General features: G+C 44.0%; 1 protein-coding gene across 16 annotated transcripts in view; it reads left to right on the top strand.

The window, feature by feature from the left end:
* Positions 1-12517, top strand: part of EXOC1 (exocyst complex component 1) — a 62845-nt gene extending 50328 nt beyond the window's left edge. For all 16 annotated transcript variants that reach the window (XM_002717165.5, XM_002717164.5, XM_070048097.1 and 13 more), the window contains 4 exons: positions 1840-2023; positions 5923-6122; positions 9570-9764; positions 11851-12517. In XM_002717165.5, coding sequence (XP_002717211.1) covers positions 1840-2023; positions 5923-6122; positions 9570-9764; positions 11851-12003 — 732 coding nt within the window. In that variant the 3' untranslated portion in view covers positions 12004-12517. The remainder of the gene's footprint in view (positions 1-1839; positions 2024-5922; positions 6123-9569; positions 9765-11850) is intronic.
* Positions 12518-12953: the final 436 nt, after the last annotated feature.

Here is a 12953-nt window from a genome sequence, read left to right as displayed (position 1 = left end):
GGACCTAGGGCATAAAGGAGTTCAAAAAGGTCAGGAATGGGTATTTATTAAGTAAAACTCACTAATGTCAGAAGGCTGCAGAAAACTGAACAAATAGTAAGTGTGTTTGTATGTTTCATCAAGTGCCCACATCCAGAGTATCTAGTGTTCTTCACAGAATAGGGTTAAGACAGAGAGCTTATCATGGACTATTGCTGAGATTAGAAAGGAGCTTTTATATGAAGTGCTACCAAGCCACACCTTTCTTAACTGGATTTAGTCTGCTTTGTAGGATTCCTCCTGCTGGTGTGAGGATGTGTGTTTGCACTCCCAAAGCTTTGAGCGTTGTATCATTTGGTAAGTGCTATAGACAGATTTACAAGGAACAAAGTAACACACGGCCCTCATCAAAGTGCAGGCTGAAACACTGAATCACCTCCGTGTCTGGTGTCCTGCTAATGGAAATAGGGTCCGGGCCAACTGGAAATAATGGACATTGATAGCTTGAAAGAAATGTGGATGGTTTCTCTCAGAACTCCTTCACTGACAGCTCTTCTCTTAAATGGATCCACTGTTCCCACCCTACTGGTCAAAAAGCTGGAGAAGACAACTCACTTAGAACATTCTCTCCTAATGTGCAAGCGCATTCAAACGATCATCTATTTTCCATACATTTAAATCACATGCACACACACATGCAATCTGTGTGCAGCTTCCTAAGAACAGTAGGGCCAGCATTGATAAATGAGTGCATGCTGTGGACCGGGCACGGGTCTGAGCACTTAGCCCACACGGCCTCATCTCATGCTAACGCAGCCTCCGTAAGGGAGGTGCTTCCAAGGTGAGCTTGCTTTCCCAGGTCAGCAGTTACAAAGTGTTTGCACCCAGACTGACAGTCTGGTTCCAGCACCTGCAGTCTTGCCACTACTTTGTTTATTGCACCTGGTTTTACACACCACAGTTATCAATATTGGTAAAATAGAACATTAATAAAGATAATACAAAATCATTCTCAGTATCACAGGTCTTTCAGCATAGAAATAAGCGGTTACTTCTCTAGTCCACGTATTATACAGTTTTCGATTCACACGCCCATAATCCCAATGCAATAAAGTCTAAATAGAAGCTTAAATGTTCCAACAGCATTGGGAAGTGTAGTTCTTACTGTTACTGGGTCTAGATCCCCTAGAAATGACAGAGCACCAGGGTTGAATCTGGGGATCTTTTTGAACAGCTCCCTAGAATCCGTGCACACAAAATGTCCGTTCCACATTTTGTCACCATCAGCACAAGCACTTTGCTGAACATAGAATAAGTAATAAGTATGTAGCAAACGAAGTTAATGCAGTCCATGATAAAATGCCCATGTTCTCTGTGCTCCTACACCTGCCAGAGAGAGCTTGTCTGTCCCAAAGAGAGATGTTGGACTGGTAAGATTTGGAAATGGCTTGGCCAGATGGCTGCCAGCCACAAGAGACTGAAGAGAGGCCTGTGCGCTGGTTTCTGTGCTGCTGTGACCCAGAGGGTGTCATGAACGACTGAAATGCATACTGATTGTTTTTACTCTGAAGACAGACCGGAGGCGCACAAGCCTTGATGGTATTTTTTTTTAACAATTTAGAATTTTTCCTTGAATTTATTTTCTTAAATAATAAAACGTATTAGAAAAGTTTTTTTAAGCCGTAGTACTAGTTTTTCTTAGTTATCCCCATTACAATCTCCCTCAATTAGTAGGTGTCCAAGAGGTTTTAGGTCCTGTGTAAGTTCTGCCTCCGTGATGCATAATCAAATGATAAACACAAGTAGTTTCTAAGTTGCTTGGCTGTTTGTTTCTCTTCCTTTGTTTCCACCTGACTTTAGAGTAACCAAATAAGACAAATGGAAGAAGTAAAAATCTCAAAGAAGAGTAAAGTTGGAATTCTTCCATTTGTTGCTGAATTTGAAGAATTTGCTGGACTTGCAGAATCAATCTTTAAGAATGCTGAGCGGCGTGGAGATCTAGATAAAGCATATACAAAACTTATCAGAGGAGTGTTTGTTAATGGTAAGCTTTTTGTTGTGTTGTAAAGAACTTTTGTGGTCATTCTCAGTATTTCTGGTAACTCAGAAATTGGGGACACATAGGTTTACTGTATTTCATTCTCATTTTTGAAATCTTTTTATTATCTGAGAGAGACAGAGAGAGCTCCCATCTGCTGGTTTACTCCCTAAATCCCCTCAGTGACCTTTAGCTAGTCCAGGGATGAAACCAGGAGCCAGAAACTCAGTCTCCCATATGGTGGCAGGGACCCAGTCATTTGAGCCATCACTTCTGCCTCCTAGGGTCTACATTGGCAGGAGCTGGATCCAGGAATTAAACCCAGCTACTTCCATGTGGTATGTGGGGGTCTTAACCTCTAGGCTAAATGTCCACTCCCTATATTCTATATTCTGTAGCCTTTTCTATCTTTTCTGAAATTAAAGATGTCTCGAATTTGAAAAATAAACTATATATGAAACCTATTTATAGTATCTCCACACAAAATTGAAAATCACTTTTAAACACAAAAATGTCCTCTAGGGTTGCATGTGTATTTTATTATTGTTCTTTAAAAAAAAAAAAAGAACATTTATTTATTGAAAGGTAGAGTTACAAAGAGAGAGAAGGAGAGACAGAGTGAAAGAGATCTTACCTCCGCTGGTTCACTCCCCAAATGGCCACACTGGCCAGAGCTAAACCAGGCCTAAGCCAGGAGCCAGGAACCTCTTCCAGGTCTCCCACGTGGGTGCAGGGCCCAAGCACTTGGGCCATCTTCTGCTGTCTTCCCAGGTGCTTTAGCAGGGAGCTGGATCAGAAGTGGAAGAGCTGGGACTTGAACCAGCGCCCATTTGGGATGCCACTTTATCCACTGTGTTACAGTGCCAGCCCCTACATTTGCATTTGAACAAGGGTCTTCTGAAGACAATGGGCAGAATGTCTGTGTACTCTAGACAAATCCATTTACTTCTTTAGGCCTCAGTTGTCAAATGTTATGTGAGGGAGATGCGTGCTAAAATACTCCAGTTCACTGTCTTCCTGTGTCAGACCCCACCGTTGAGTTGCTGAAGCAGCTTGGGGAGCGAGAATTTGGTGCTGTGGTTAAGCTGCTGCCTGGGATGCCCACGTCCCATATTGGAGTGCCTGGGGTTCTAGTCCACGTTGCATTCTCATTCCAGCTTTCTGCTGACCCTCACCGCACACCCTGGGGGCAGTAGACGATGGCTCAAGTAGCTGGGTCCCTTCCCAACCCCCTCAGCTGCTGCAGGCATTTGGGGAGTAAACAGGGGTGCAAGATGTCTCCCTCCATCTCTATCTCTTTGTCTCTCACTTTCTGCCTTACAAAGTTTTTAAGTGAAAAACAGTTTGGACTTGTCATTTAATGCGAAATAAGTGAGTGCATATGAGAATAGTTGAGAATTTTCAAGACTAAAAGTTGACGAGGTGGAATCCGCTCACCAGGTGCACATAAATGTCTTCAGTGGAAGCAAGTCTAGAGAAAAGGTGGATAAATTTCATGATTGAGTGTTCATGTGGTTAGTTTTTCTTTTAAAATTTAAAATAGCTTTGCTTTATCTGATTTAAAGTGATATTTGCTCTTTACACACACCCCTAGAAGTCAGAGAATAGATTTTAAAAATCAATAAGAAAATAAATAAATAAATGAATAATCAATCTTCATTGAGAAGAGAGAACATTTCATTTTTATTCTTCTAGACTTTTCGGCGTTTCCCCCTGTCTTGTGTGTATGTGCAGGTCGTGAGTGTGTTGCTGGGAGATTTTTACCCTGCTTTACACACTGTTGGAAGCTGTTGGACCACGTAATCCTGTTGTCTCTCCTTGTCAATTACTGTAACAACCATAATAATTGTTAGTAATCACATCCTCTTCCATGTGTCTTTATTTACCAGATCGTCTATTAATAGGCATTTAGTGTTTTCCAGTTTGTGTACCTTTGTATGCTTGTTAAATAACATCCTTGGGGTAATCTACTAGACGTGGAATTGCTGAGTTGAAGGGTTTATGCATGTCTCAAGATTTTAGCCAAATTGTGATGCAAAAAGCTTCTACCAGTTGAGTGCCATGAACAGCTGGGACTAGTTTCCATTACGCCTGTACTGGTGTTGGCTTTTACCAGGCATCATAATGTTTTTATTCTTTGTCAACCTAATGGGATAGAAATTATCTGCTTTATTTGCATTTCATTGATTTTAATTATGGTGTCTTTTACTTCGTAAGACTTTCCAAATTTTATGTCAAACTTAGCCATCTCTCCCTTTGTGGTTTCCCTTTATGGTCAGCTGTTGGAAAAGTCACCCTATCAGACCAGGAAGAAACACCTGGCTCCTGGCTTTGGATTGGCACAGCGTGCCAGTGGTAGTGGCCATTTGGGGGGTGACCCAACGAAAAAAGGAAGACCTTTCTCTTTGTCTCTCTCTCTCTCTTTGTCTAACTCTGCCTGTCAAAAAAAAAAAAAAAGTCACCTTATCACAACATTTTTAAAATTTTATTTAAGTTATACAAGTTTCATGTATTTCATATATACAGATTTAGGAACCTAGTGACATATTCCCCCACCTTCCCTCCCACCCACACTCCAACCCTTCCACCTCCTTCCTCTTGCATTTCCACTCTTAATTTTTACGAAGATCTATCTTCAGTTTACTTAATGATTGTATAGTTAACCCTACACTAAATAAAAGAGTTCAACAAATAGTATGAAGAAAAAAACACAACACTGTTCCTCCAAGGAAGAGACGAGGGCTGTGAACAATCATGGAATCTCAAATGCCTATTTCACTCCACTGCGTTACATTTCAGGTACTCTATTAGTAACTCGGATCAGGGAAAACACGCGCTGTCTGTCTTTTTGGGACTGGCTTATGTCACTAAGTATAACGGTTTCCAGTTGCATCCATCTTGTTGCAAAAGACAGGATTTCTTTTGTTTTGTTTTGTTTTGTTTTGTTTTACAGCTGAGTAGTATTCCGTAGTGTATATATATGTGCGTGTGTGTGTGTGTGTGTGTGTGTACCATAATTTCTTTATCTGGTCAACAGTTGATGGACATGTGGGTTGATGCCATATCTTAGCTATTGTGAATTGTGCTGCAATGAGCATGGGGTACAGATGACTCTTCTGTACGCTGATTTCTTTCGGTTTGGGTGAATTCCCAGGAGTGGGATGGCTGGGTCATATGGTGCGTTTATATTCAGATTTCTGAGGGATCTCCATACTGTCTTCCACAGGGGCTACATCAGTTTAGATTCCCACCAGCCAGGGTACCTTTCTCCCCACATCCTCAACAGCATTGATCATTTGTTGATTTCTGTATGAGGGCCATTCCAGCCAGAGTGAGGTGAAACCTCACTGTGGTTTTGATTTGTGTTTCCCAATATCACAACATTATTATTATTTTTAAATTAGCTGTATTTTCGGGTACCAGCTCTGTGGCCTAGAAGGCTAAGCCTTCACCTGTATCTCTGCCCTTCAAATAAATAAAGCAATCTTAAGTCTTAGCTCTATTTTGTTTAGTACTTATGGTGACATTTATTTGCTTTTTACATTTTAAGTACTAGAGCAATTTAAAGTGTGGCTAGACTATGTGAAATTGTAATCTAAATTTAGTGTGTTCAAAAGGACCAGCTGGTTATCCTAGCACATCTTGAATAATTCATTTTCCCACTGATTTGATATATCACCTTTGTTTTATACTAAACTTCCTCATATCTACGGGACTGTTTTAGAATGATTTTTATTACGCTTCAGTGAATACGAAGACCTTCCAGTATGGTTTATTAAGTCTAGAAGTGTGCTTAATTCTTAAATTTAACAAATTAAAAAATGAATCACACAAATGGACGTGTAGCCGAGTACGGTGGTCCTCATCCCGGAGACGCTGACGTGTTTCTTCTGCTTTGATTGCAGTGGAGAAAGTAGCAAGCGAGAGCCAGAAGACCCCCAGGGATGTGGTCATGATGGAGAACTTTCACCACATTTTTGCAACTCTTTCTCGCTTGAAAATCTCATGTCTAGAAGCTGAAAAAAAAGAAGCCAAACAAAAATACACAGATCACCTTCAGTCATACGTCATTTACTCTTTAGGACAACCTCTTGAAAAACTGAATGTAAGTATATTTTCTTTTCTCCCCTTGGTTTTAAACCTGTGTGTGTTTACATGTAAACGATGTATAGACATCCGTCCTGAACTCACCTGCGTACTGAAGCCGGGAGAGAGGAGGGACCTGGTCACTGACGTTGCCAGCATGCCAGATTCTGCTAGATGCTCTGTGTATGTCGTTTCTTTTCATTCTTTCTTTTCTTTTTTTAAATTTATTTGAGAGGCAGAGTTACAGACAGAGAGGGAGAGACAGAGAGGTCTTTCACCCCCTGGCTCACTTCCCAAATGGCCTCAATGCCTGGAGCTGAGCCAATCCAAAGCTGGGAGCCAGGAGCTTCATCCAAATGGATACAGGGGCCCGAGTTTTCGGGCCATCTTCCACTGCCTTCCCAGGTCATAAGCTAGGAGCTGGATCAGAAGAGGAGCAGCCAGGACACGAACCAGGGCCCATAGGCGATGCTGGCACCATTGGTGGAGTCTCTCGGCCTACTGTGTCACAGTGCTGGCCCCATTCATTTCATTCTTACCAACAGAGATGTGAGCTAAGACAGGATTAGCCACACTTGGCAGATGAAGAAACTGAATGTAAATCAAGTTCCCTGATGTGGTCATAGAGCAAAGCTGGAGGCAAGCCTTAATTAGGCCTGTCCGTCATTCTGGACTCCTTCCTGCTTCTGACCTCCTGAGTGGCAGCCTTCAGGCCTAGCTCAGGGGAAGATTTCACAAACTTTTATGAAGATAAAAGAAAAACCAAAAATGCTTTGTCATTGCCTTTTCTTTCCTTACCTGAGTCATTTTTCAGACCAAATCTGATAATGTAATAAATGACAGTTTTAGAGAATTTCACTACATAGTAGAAGCTTAAGTGGACCCTTCTAGATTTTGTCTACAACATTAGTCATCTGTTATAAGTTTTAAATTTAAATTAGAATCAGAGAGTATGTTTTTGTTGTCCGCAATTCAAGGAAGTCCCTAAAAGTCATCAAATCAAATGCAGAACCAACTCCTTATCAAAGTTAAGAACAGACAGACACTGTCATCAGCCATAAAGTGTGTCTTGGGATGGAAGCCCACATGATGCTTAACTGCAACGCTAGAGGCCTTCCCTTCTAGATCAAGTTCAGCACAGAAACCGAGGCAGGCCTGCGTGTGGCGCAGCAGGCTAAGCTGTCACCTGTCATGCCGGTATCTCATCCTGGCTGCTCCACTTCCCATCCAGCTCCCTGCTAATGTGCCTAGGAAAGCAGTGGAACGTGGCCCAAGTGATTGAGTCACTGCTACCCACAGGGAGACCCAGATGGAGTTCTGGGCCCTGGCTGCAGCCTGGCCCAGCCTTGGCCATTGCAGGCATTTGGGGAGTGAACCAGAAGATGGGAGAGCTCTCCCTATACTCTGCCTTCCAGGTAAATAAGTGAATCTTGAGAAAGAGAGAAAGAAAAGAAGGAAGAAAGAGAGGAAAAAACAGATCCTGAATCCTTTGTTTTTTAGCACTGTGATGGAAGCTCTAACCAGTGCAACAAGACCTGCAGCATAAATTAGAAATTTGGGAAGGAAAGTCAGGAGTACCATTGCCTATGTATGACACATTGAAGTTGTTGTCTCTGCTGAAGTGGCAGGATTTAAAATAAACATACTTGAAAAACAACGAGTTTCCTCTGTGCCATTAATAACCAATTAAAAGCTTCTGTAAAAGCAAACTTTTTGAAGCAACAGGAATAAATGTATAAAAAATAATTTGGTGAACAACAAACAGTAGTGGTTAATAAAATTTGAGGAAAAAAGTAATTAGAGGAATTCAGAGTGGCATTAAATCACAACATATAGTACTCAACTGTAGGTATACCAGTAGAGAAAACTGTGTATTAAAAAGACAAATACAGGTAAAAGACAACCTGAGGGCCGGCGCTGCGGCTCACTAGGCTAATCCTCTGCCTGCGACGCTGGCACACCGGGTTCTAGTCCCGGTCAGGGCGCCGGATTCTGTCCCGGTTGCCCCTCTTCCAGTCCAGCTCTCTGCTATGGCCCAGGAATGCAGTGGAGGATGGCCCAAGTACTTGGGCCCTGCACCCCATGGGAGACTAGGAGAAGCACCTGGCTCCTGCCATCGGATCAGCGCGGTGTGCCGGCCGCAGCACGCCAGCCGGGCGGCCACTGGAGGGTGAACCAACGGCAAAGGAAGACCTTTCTCTCTGTCTCTCTCTCTCACTGTCCACTCTGCCTGTCAAAAAGAAAAAAAAAAAAAAAAAAAGACAACCTGAGAAGAATATTTGTAATGCAGCAGAATCAGTCTATTTAATGTACAAAATTTTATAAAAATCAGTAAGGGTGGTGAGCATTGTAACACTGCAGATTAACCTGCTGCTTAGGATGCCCGTATCTCATATCCCAGTGCCTGGGTTGAGTCCTGGCTACTCCACCTCCCATCTAGCTTCCTGCTATGCACACCCTGTGAAGGCAGCAGATGATGGCCCAAGTACTTGGTCCCTGCCTCTCACTTGGGAGCTCTGGGTGGAGTTGCAGTCTTCTGGTTTAGGCCTGACATAACCCTTGCTGGCTTGAGCATTTGGGAAGTGAACCAACAGATGGAAGATATTTCTCCCCTGCCCCCCACCACCCCACCCCACCCCCGCTGTCTTCCTCTCATCTCTCTCTTCTCTCTGTTGCTCTTTGCTCTGCCTTTTGAATAAATAAATAAATGTTTTTAAAAATCAGTAAGAAAAGTACTCAGACCCCCATAGAAATGGATAAGGGCCCTGAATCATTACTAAATGTAAGAGAAAGCAAGTTGACTTCATTTATTGCCAAAGAATGATGAAATAAAGCAACAAATCTTTTTCACTCTGAGAACACTAGTTTTAAATTGTAATGATGCTGATGATGCTATGGTGAAGTGGCAATACACTGCTGACAGGAATATCAGTGATTGGGCTTCCCGGGGAGGCACTCTGTCTGTGGGGAGACTCTCCAGAATCCTTGTAGTTATACTTCTTGTTTGAGTGATTATAGTCCTAGGAATTTACACTGGAAAGTAATCAGCAGTGCAGTTAAATACCTAGATGTTCATAGCAACTGTATTTGTAATAGATTTCTAAAAGTCTAACTAGATTTTCCTAACTTTCCCAAGAAGAGGGAGGGTATTAAATGTCCAGTACTGGAGGAATTAATTATGGTTCAACCATTGGCTGGAGTACTATGCAGCCATGAAAATGCATACTTAGGAAAAAACATATAGTAGTAAATGAAAAATACAACATGAAATTATTTATGTGTTCACACATGAAAAGATTAGAAAAAAATCTCAGATGATAATTTTTCTTAGGATTGCTATTTTATTCTTTATACTTCCACAATCACTTTTTATACCGTGAATATATGTTATTTTGTAATCAGGTTTTTTTATGTAAATGCTTGTGAAAGCAGGTTGCAGCTGTAATTTCTTTTCCTTCCCTTGAAGCACTTCTTTGAAGGCGTCGAAGCCCGAGTAGCACAGGGCATAAGAGAGGAGGAAGTAAGCTACCAACTTGCGTTTAACAAGCAGGAGCTTCGCAAAGTCATCCGAGAGTACCCTGGGAAGGAGGTGAAGAAGGGCCTGGACAACCTGTACAAGAAAGTTGATAAGCACCTGTGTGAGGAAGAGAACTTACTGCAGGTACGCTGCCTTGTTCCCTTGCTCTCCTCCCCCCGCTCCCCAGCCTGGAGACCCTCTGTGGATTTTTTTTTTTTTTTTTTTTTTTTGACAGGCAGGGTGGACAGTGAGAGAGAGAGACAGAGAGAAAGGTCTTCCTTTGCCGTTGGTTCACCCTCCAATGGCCGCCGCGGCCGGCGCACCGCACTGATCCGAAGGCAGGAGCCAGGTGCTTCTCCTGGTCTCCCATGGGGTGCAGGGCCCAAGTACTTGGGCCATCCTCCACTGCACTCCCTGGCCACAGCAGAGAGCTAGACTGGAAGAGGGGCAACCGGGACAGAATCCGGCGCCCTGACCGGGACTAGAACCCGGTGTGCCGGTGCCGCAAGGCGGAGGATTAGCCTAGTGAGCCGCAGTGCCAGCCACTTTGTGGATTTTACTACATAAGCATCTGCACGTATTTCTGCTCCTTTTGTAATTCTGTTTTGTTGTGCTGAAGGACTACTTTTCTTCTATTTGGTGTTTTGTTTCCGATTTGGGAGGGGGAGGTAAATGCAGTCCAGTCTAGCCCCATGAAGGCTTGGAGTTCGGAGTTCCTGCGTTTGGCGCATTAGCCTCTCTGGGCCTCAGTATCTTCATCAGAACAGTGAAGGTGCTGTCTCCCTCGTGCAGTAGGCCCTGCTGTTGTGCATTTTGTAGACGAGAAGATCAGCATAGAGAGGTCAGAGTGATGTGCCCAAGATCCCATACCTAATGAGTGGTGCAGCCAGGTGTAAACCCCAAATTAAGCATTATTCTTTATAACCCATGCGGAAAGGCCCAGAGTTGAGTGGGAGTGATCCTAATTTCAACATCATGGGAGGCTTCGTGAAGGCTGTTGGTTTGTGTGAACCTCTGAAAGTCTGCTTGCCCAGGTAGAGTCGGGTGGAGTGTGTGGCTTTCTAAGTGGAAGAAACAGCACAGGCTAAATAATGAAAAGCAAAAAGCATAGCACTGTCAGGGGGCAGCGAGTATTCTGAAGTTGGCAGGAACTTAGGTTTAATGAGATGTAAGGTTTGTAAGAAGAAATTCTAGAATATATTCCGTCAGCTGCCAGGTAAGGATGATGTCATAGTGCCCTCCGCGTCATCATGAGACTTAGGAATGTGGACATGAAGCAGCTGGCCTTGCGCTGATGTCCGGGAGGCCCCGCTGAATATCATCTGCGGGTGCTAACCACTGTGTCAGTGTGTGTCACGTTCTCTTGGCCAGATGTCCGCCTCTTGTCTCCACTGCTGTGGTAGGAATCACCTGAGTGCACATAGTAGGTCTGACTCATCCTGGTGTCCTCCATGGTAGCAAGCAAGGTTTTGCATCAGTTTCTAGAAAAAGAACATGTGCGTCCCCCTGGAGCACTAGTTTTAGTTTCGTTCATAATCGTGCATAGCCATGTCTGTGTTGGATATAGGAGTATGTATGCATGATAATAGCTAAGACATAGAGCTTACTTGTGTCCGACAATGTTCTAAGCACTTTATGTATATTCACTCATTTAATCCTTACAAGGAACTTAGGAGAAGCTTTTATTAATACACTGGTTGGGACTGGCTCTGTGGCATAGCAGGTAAAGCCACCACCTGTGATGCCAGCATCCCACATATGGGCCCTAGTTTGTGTCCTGGCTGCTCTGCTTCCGATCCAGCTCCCTGCTCATGCATCTGGGAAAGCTGAAGTACTTAGGCCCCTGCACCCACGTAGGAGACCTGGAAGATGCTTCTTCTGGCTCCCAGCTTTGGACTGGTCCAGCCCCAGCCGTTTGTAGCCATTTGGGGAGTGAACCAGTGTATGGACGATCTCTCTGTTTCTCTCTCTTTGTGTCCTGCCCTTTCTCACTCTGCCTTTCAAATAAAGAAATAAATCTTTAAAACAAAATACCCTGGTTTACAGATGAGGGCCATGAGTCGCAGAGCAGTGGTGTCATGTACTTGAAGTGACAGATTTAAGTAGGAGCTAGGAGTCGGCCTGTGGAGCACACGTTAGCTGCTGGGCCACGCCAGATCCTTGGACTGTGTCTTGGCATTATTTCTGCATTCTTGATTATGTCTGGTGACTTTCCTTGTCCTTATACCAGGTGGTGTGGCACTCCATGCAGGATGAGTTCATACGCCAGTACAAGCACTTCGAAGGCTTGATTGCCCGCTGTTACCCTGGGTCAGGTGTCACCATGGAATTCACTATTCAGGACATTCTGGATTATTGCTCCAGCATTGCACAGTCCCACTAGGCTCTGGGAAGAAGGGAAGACGAATGAGCGAAGCACTCGGAGTACAACAGACGCACTGTAGCAGCAGTGAGCAGCTGAGCTGGGAGCCCGAACATACAACGTTACGTATTATTAAGTGTCCGCCCAGTGGGTGTGTTACTACAGTGTTTTAAGTGCAAAGGTACCAACCCAAACGGCACTTTTAATTGCCCGGCAGGTTGTGTGCTAACTTCAAGCATTTATCTCTTCATAAATGCTTTTGGCACTTTCCAGCGACTGAAGGGGATTTTGCTCTGTTGCCTAGCTTCGTGAGGTGGAGAGTGGTTATCCTGTCCGCAGTGCATCGGGAGTGCTTCAGTGGTCCCCATTTCTCTGTTGCTTATAGATCATGTAACTACTAATATATTGTACAGAAGTTCCTTCCTGCTCCAAGGAGCGTGGGTAAGGGAGCTTATGTGGTTGTCAGCGGTAAACTCATTTTGAGGATTAAGTGACTGTGTAGTAATAAATCTAAAATAAAGAAATTTTCAAAGAAGTTGACATTTGTAGCAGGTGTTTCACCAAGCAGGTGAGATGCCAGTTAAGACGCCTGTGTCCCACATCAGAGTCTCTGGGTTCAAGTCCCAGCTCCTGCTCCTTGCTCCAGCTTCCTGCTCATGTGGGCCCTGGAAGGCAGTGGTGACAGCTGCTAAAGTGATTGGGTCCCTGCCTCCCACATGAGAGACCTGGGGTGAGGTCCTGCCTCCAGCTTCAGCCTTGCCCAGCCCCAGTGGTTGTAGGCATCTGGGGAGTAAACCACTGATAGGAGCTTGTTCTGTCTGTCTCTCTGTGTCTTTGTGTATCTTTCTCTCTTCCTGCTTCTCAAATAGGAGGAGGAACCTGCTGTCAGGTGTATCCCGGTGGACACAGCTGTGAATAGAAGGAAGAAAGATGAGGGAGACCCTAACAGACTTTCACTTTCAGGGGGACGT

The sequence above is a fragment of the Oryctolagus cuniculus genome, chromosome 8 (assembly GCF_964237555.1).
Source record: "Oryctolagus cuniculus chromosome 8, mOryCun1.1, whole genome shotgun sequence".
In the NCBI taxonomy this organism is placed as follows: domain Eukaryota; kingdom Metazoa; phylum Chordata; class Mammalia; order Lagomorpha; family Leporidae; genus Oryctolagus; species Oryctolagus cuniculus.
This window is presented reverse-complemented; position numbering and strand designations above follow the sequence as displayed.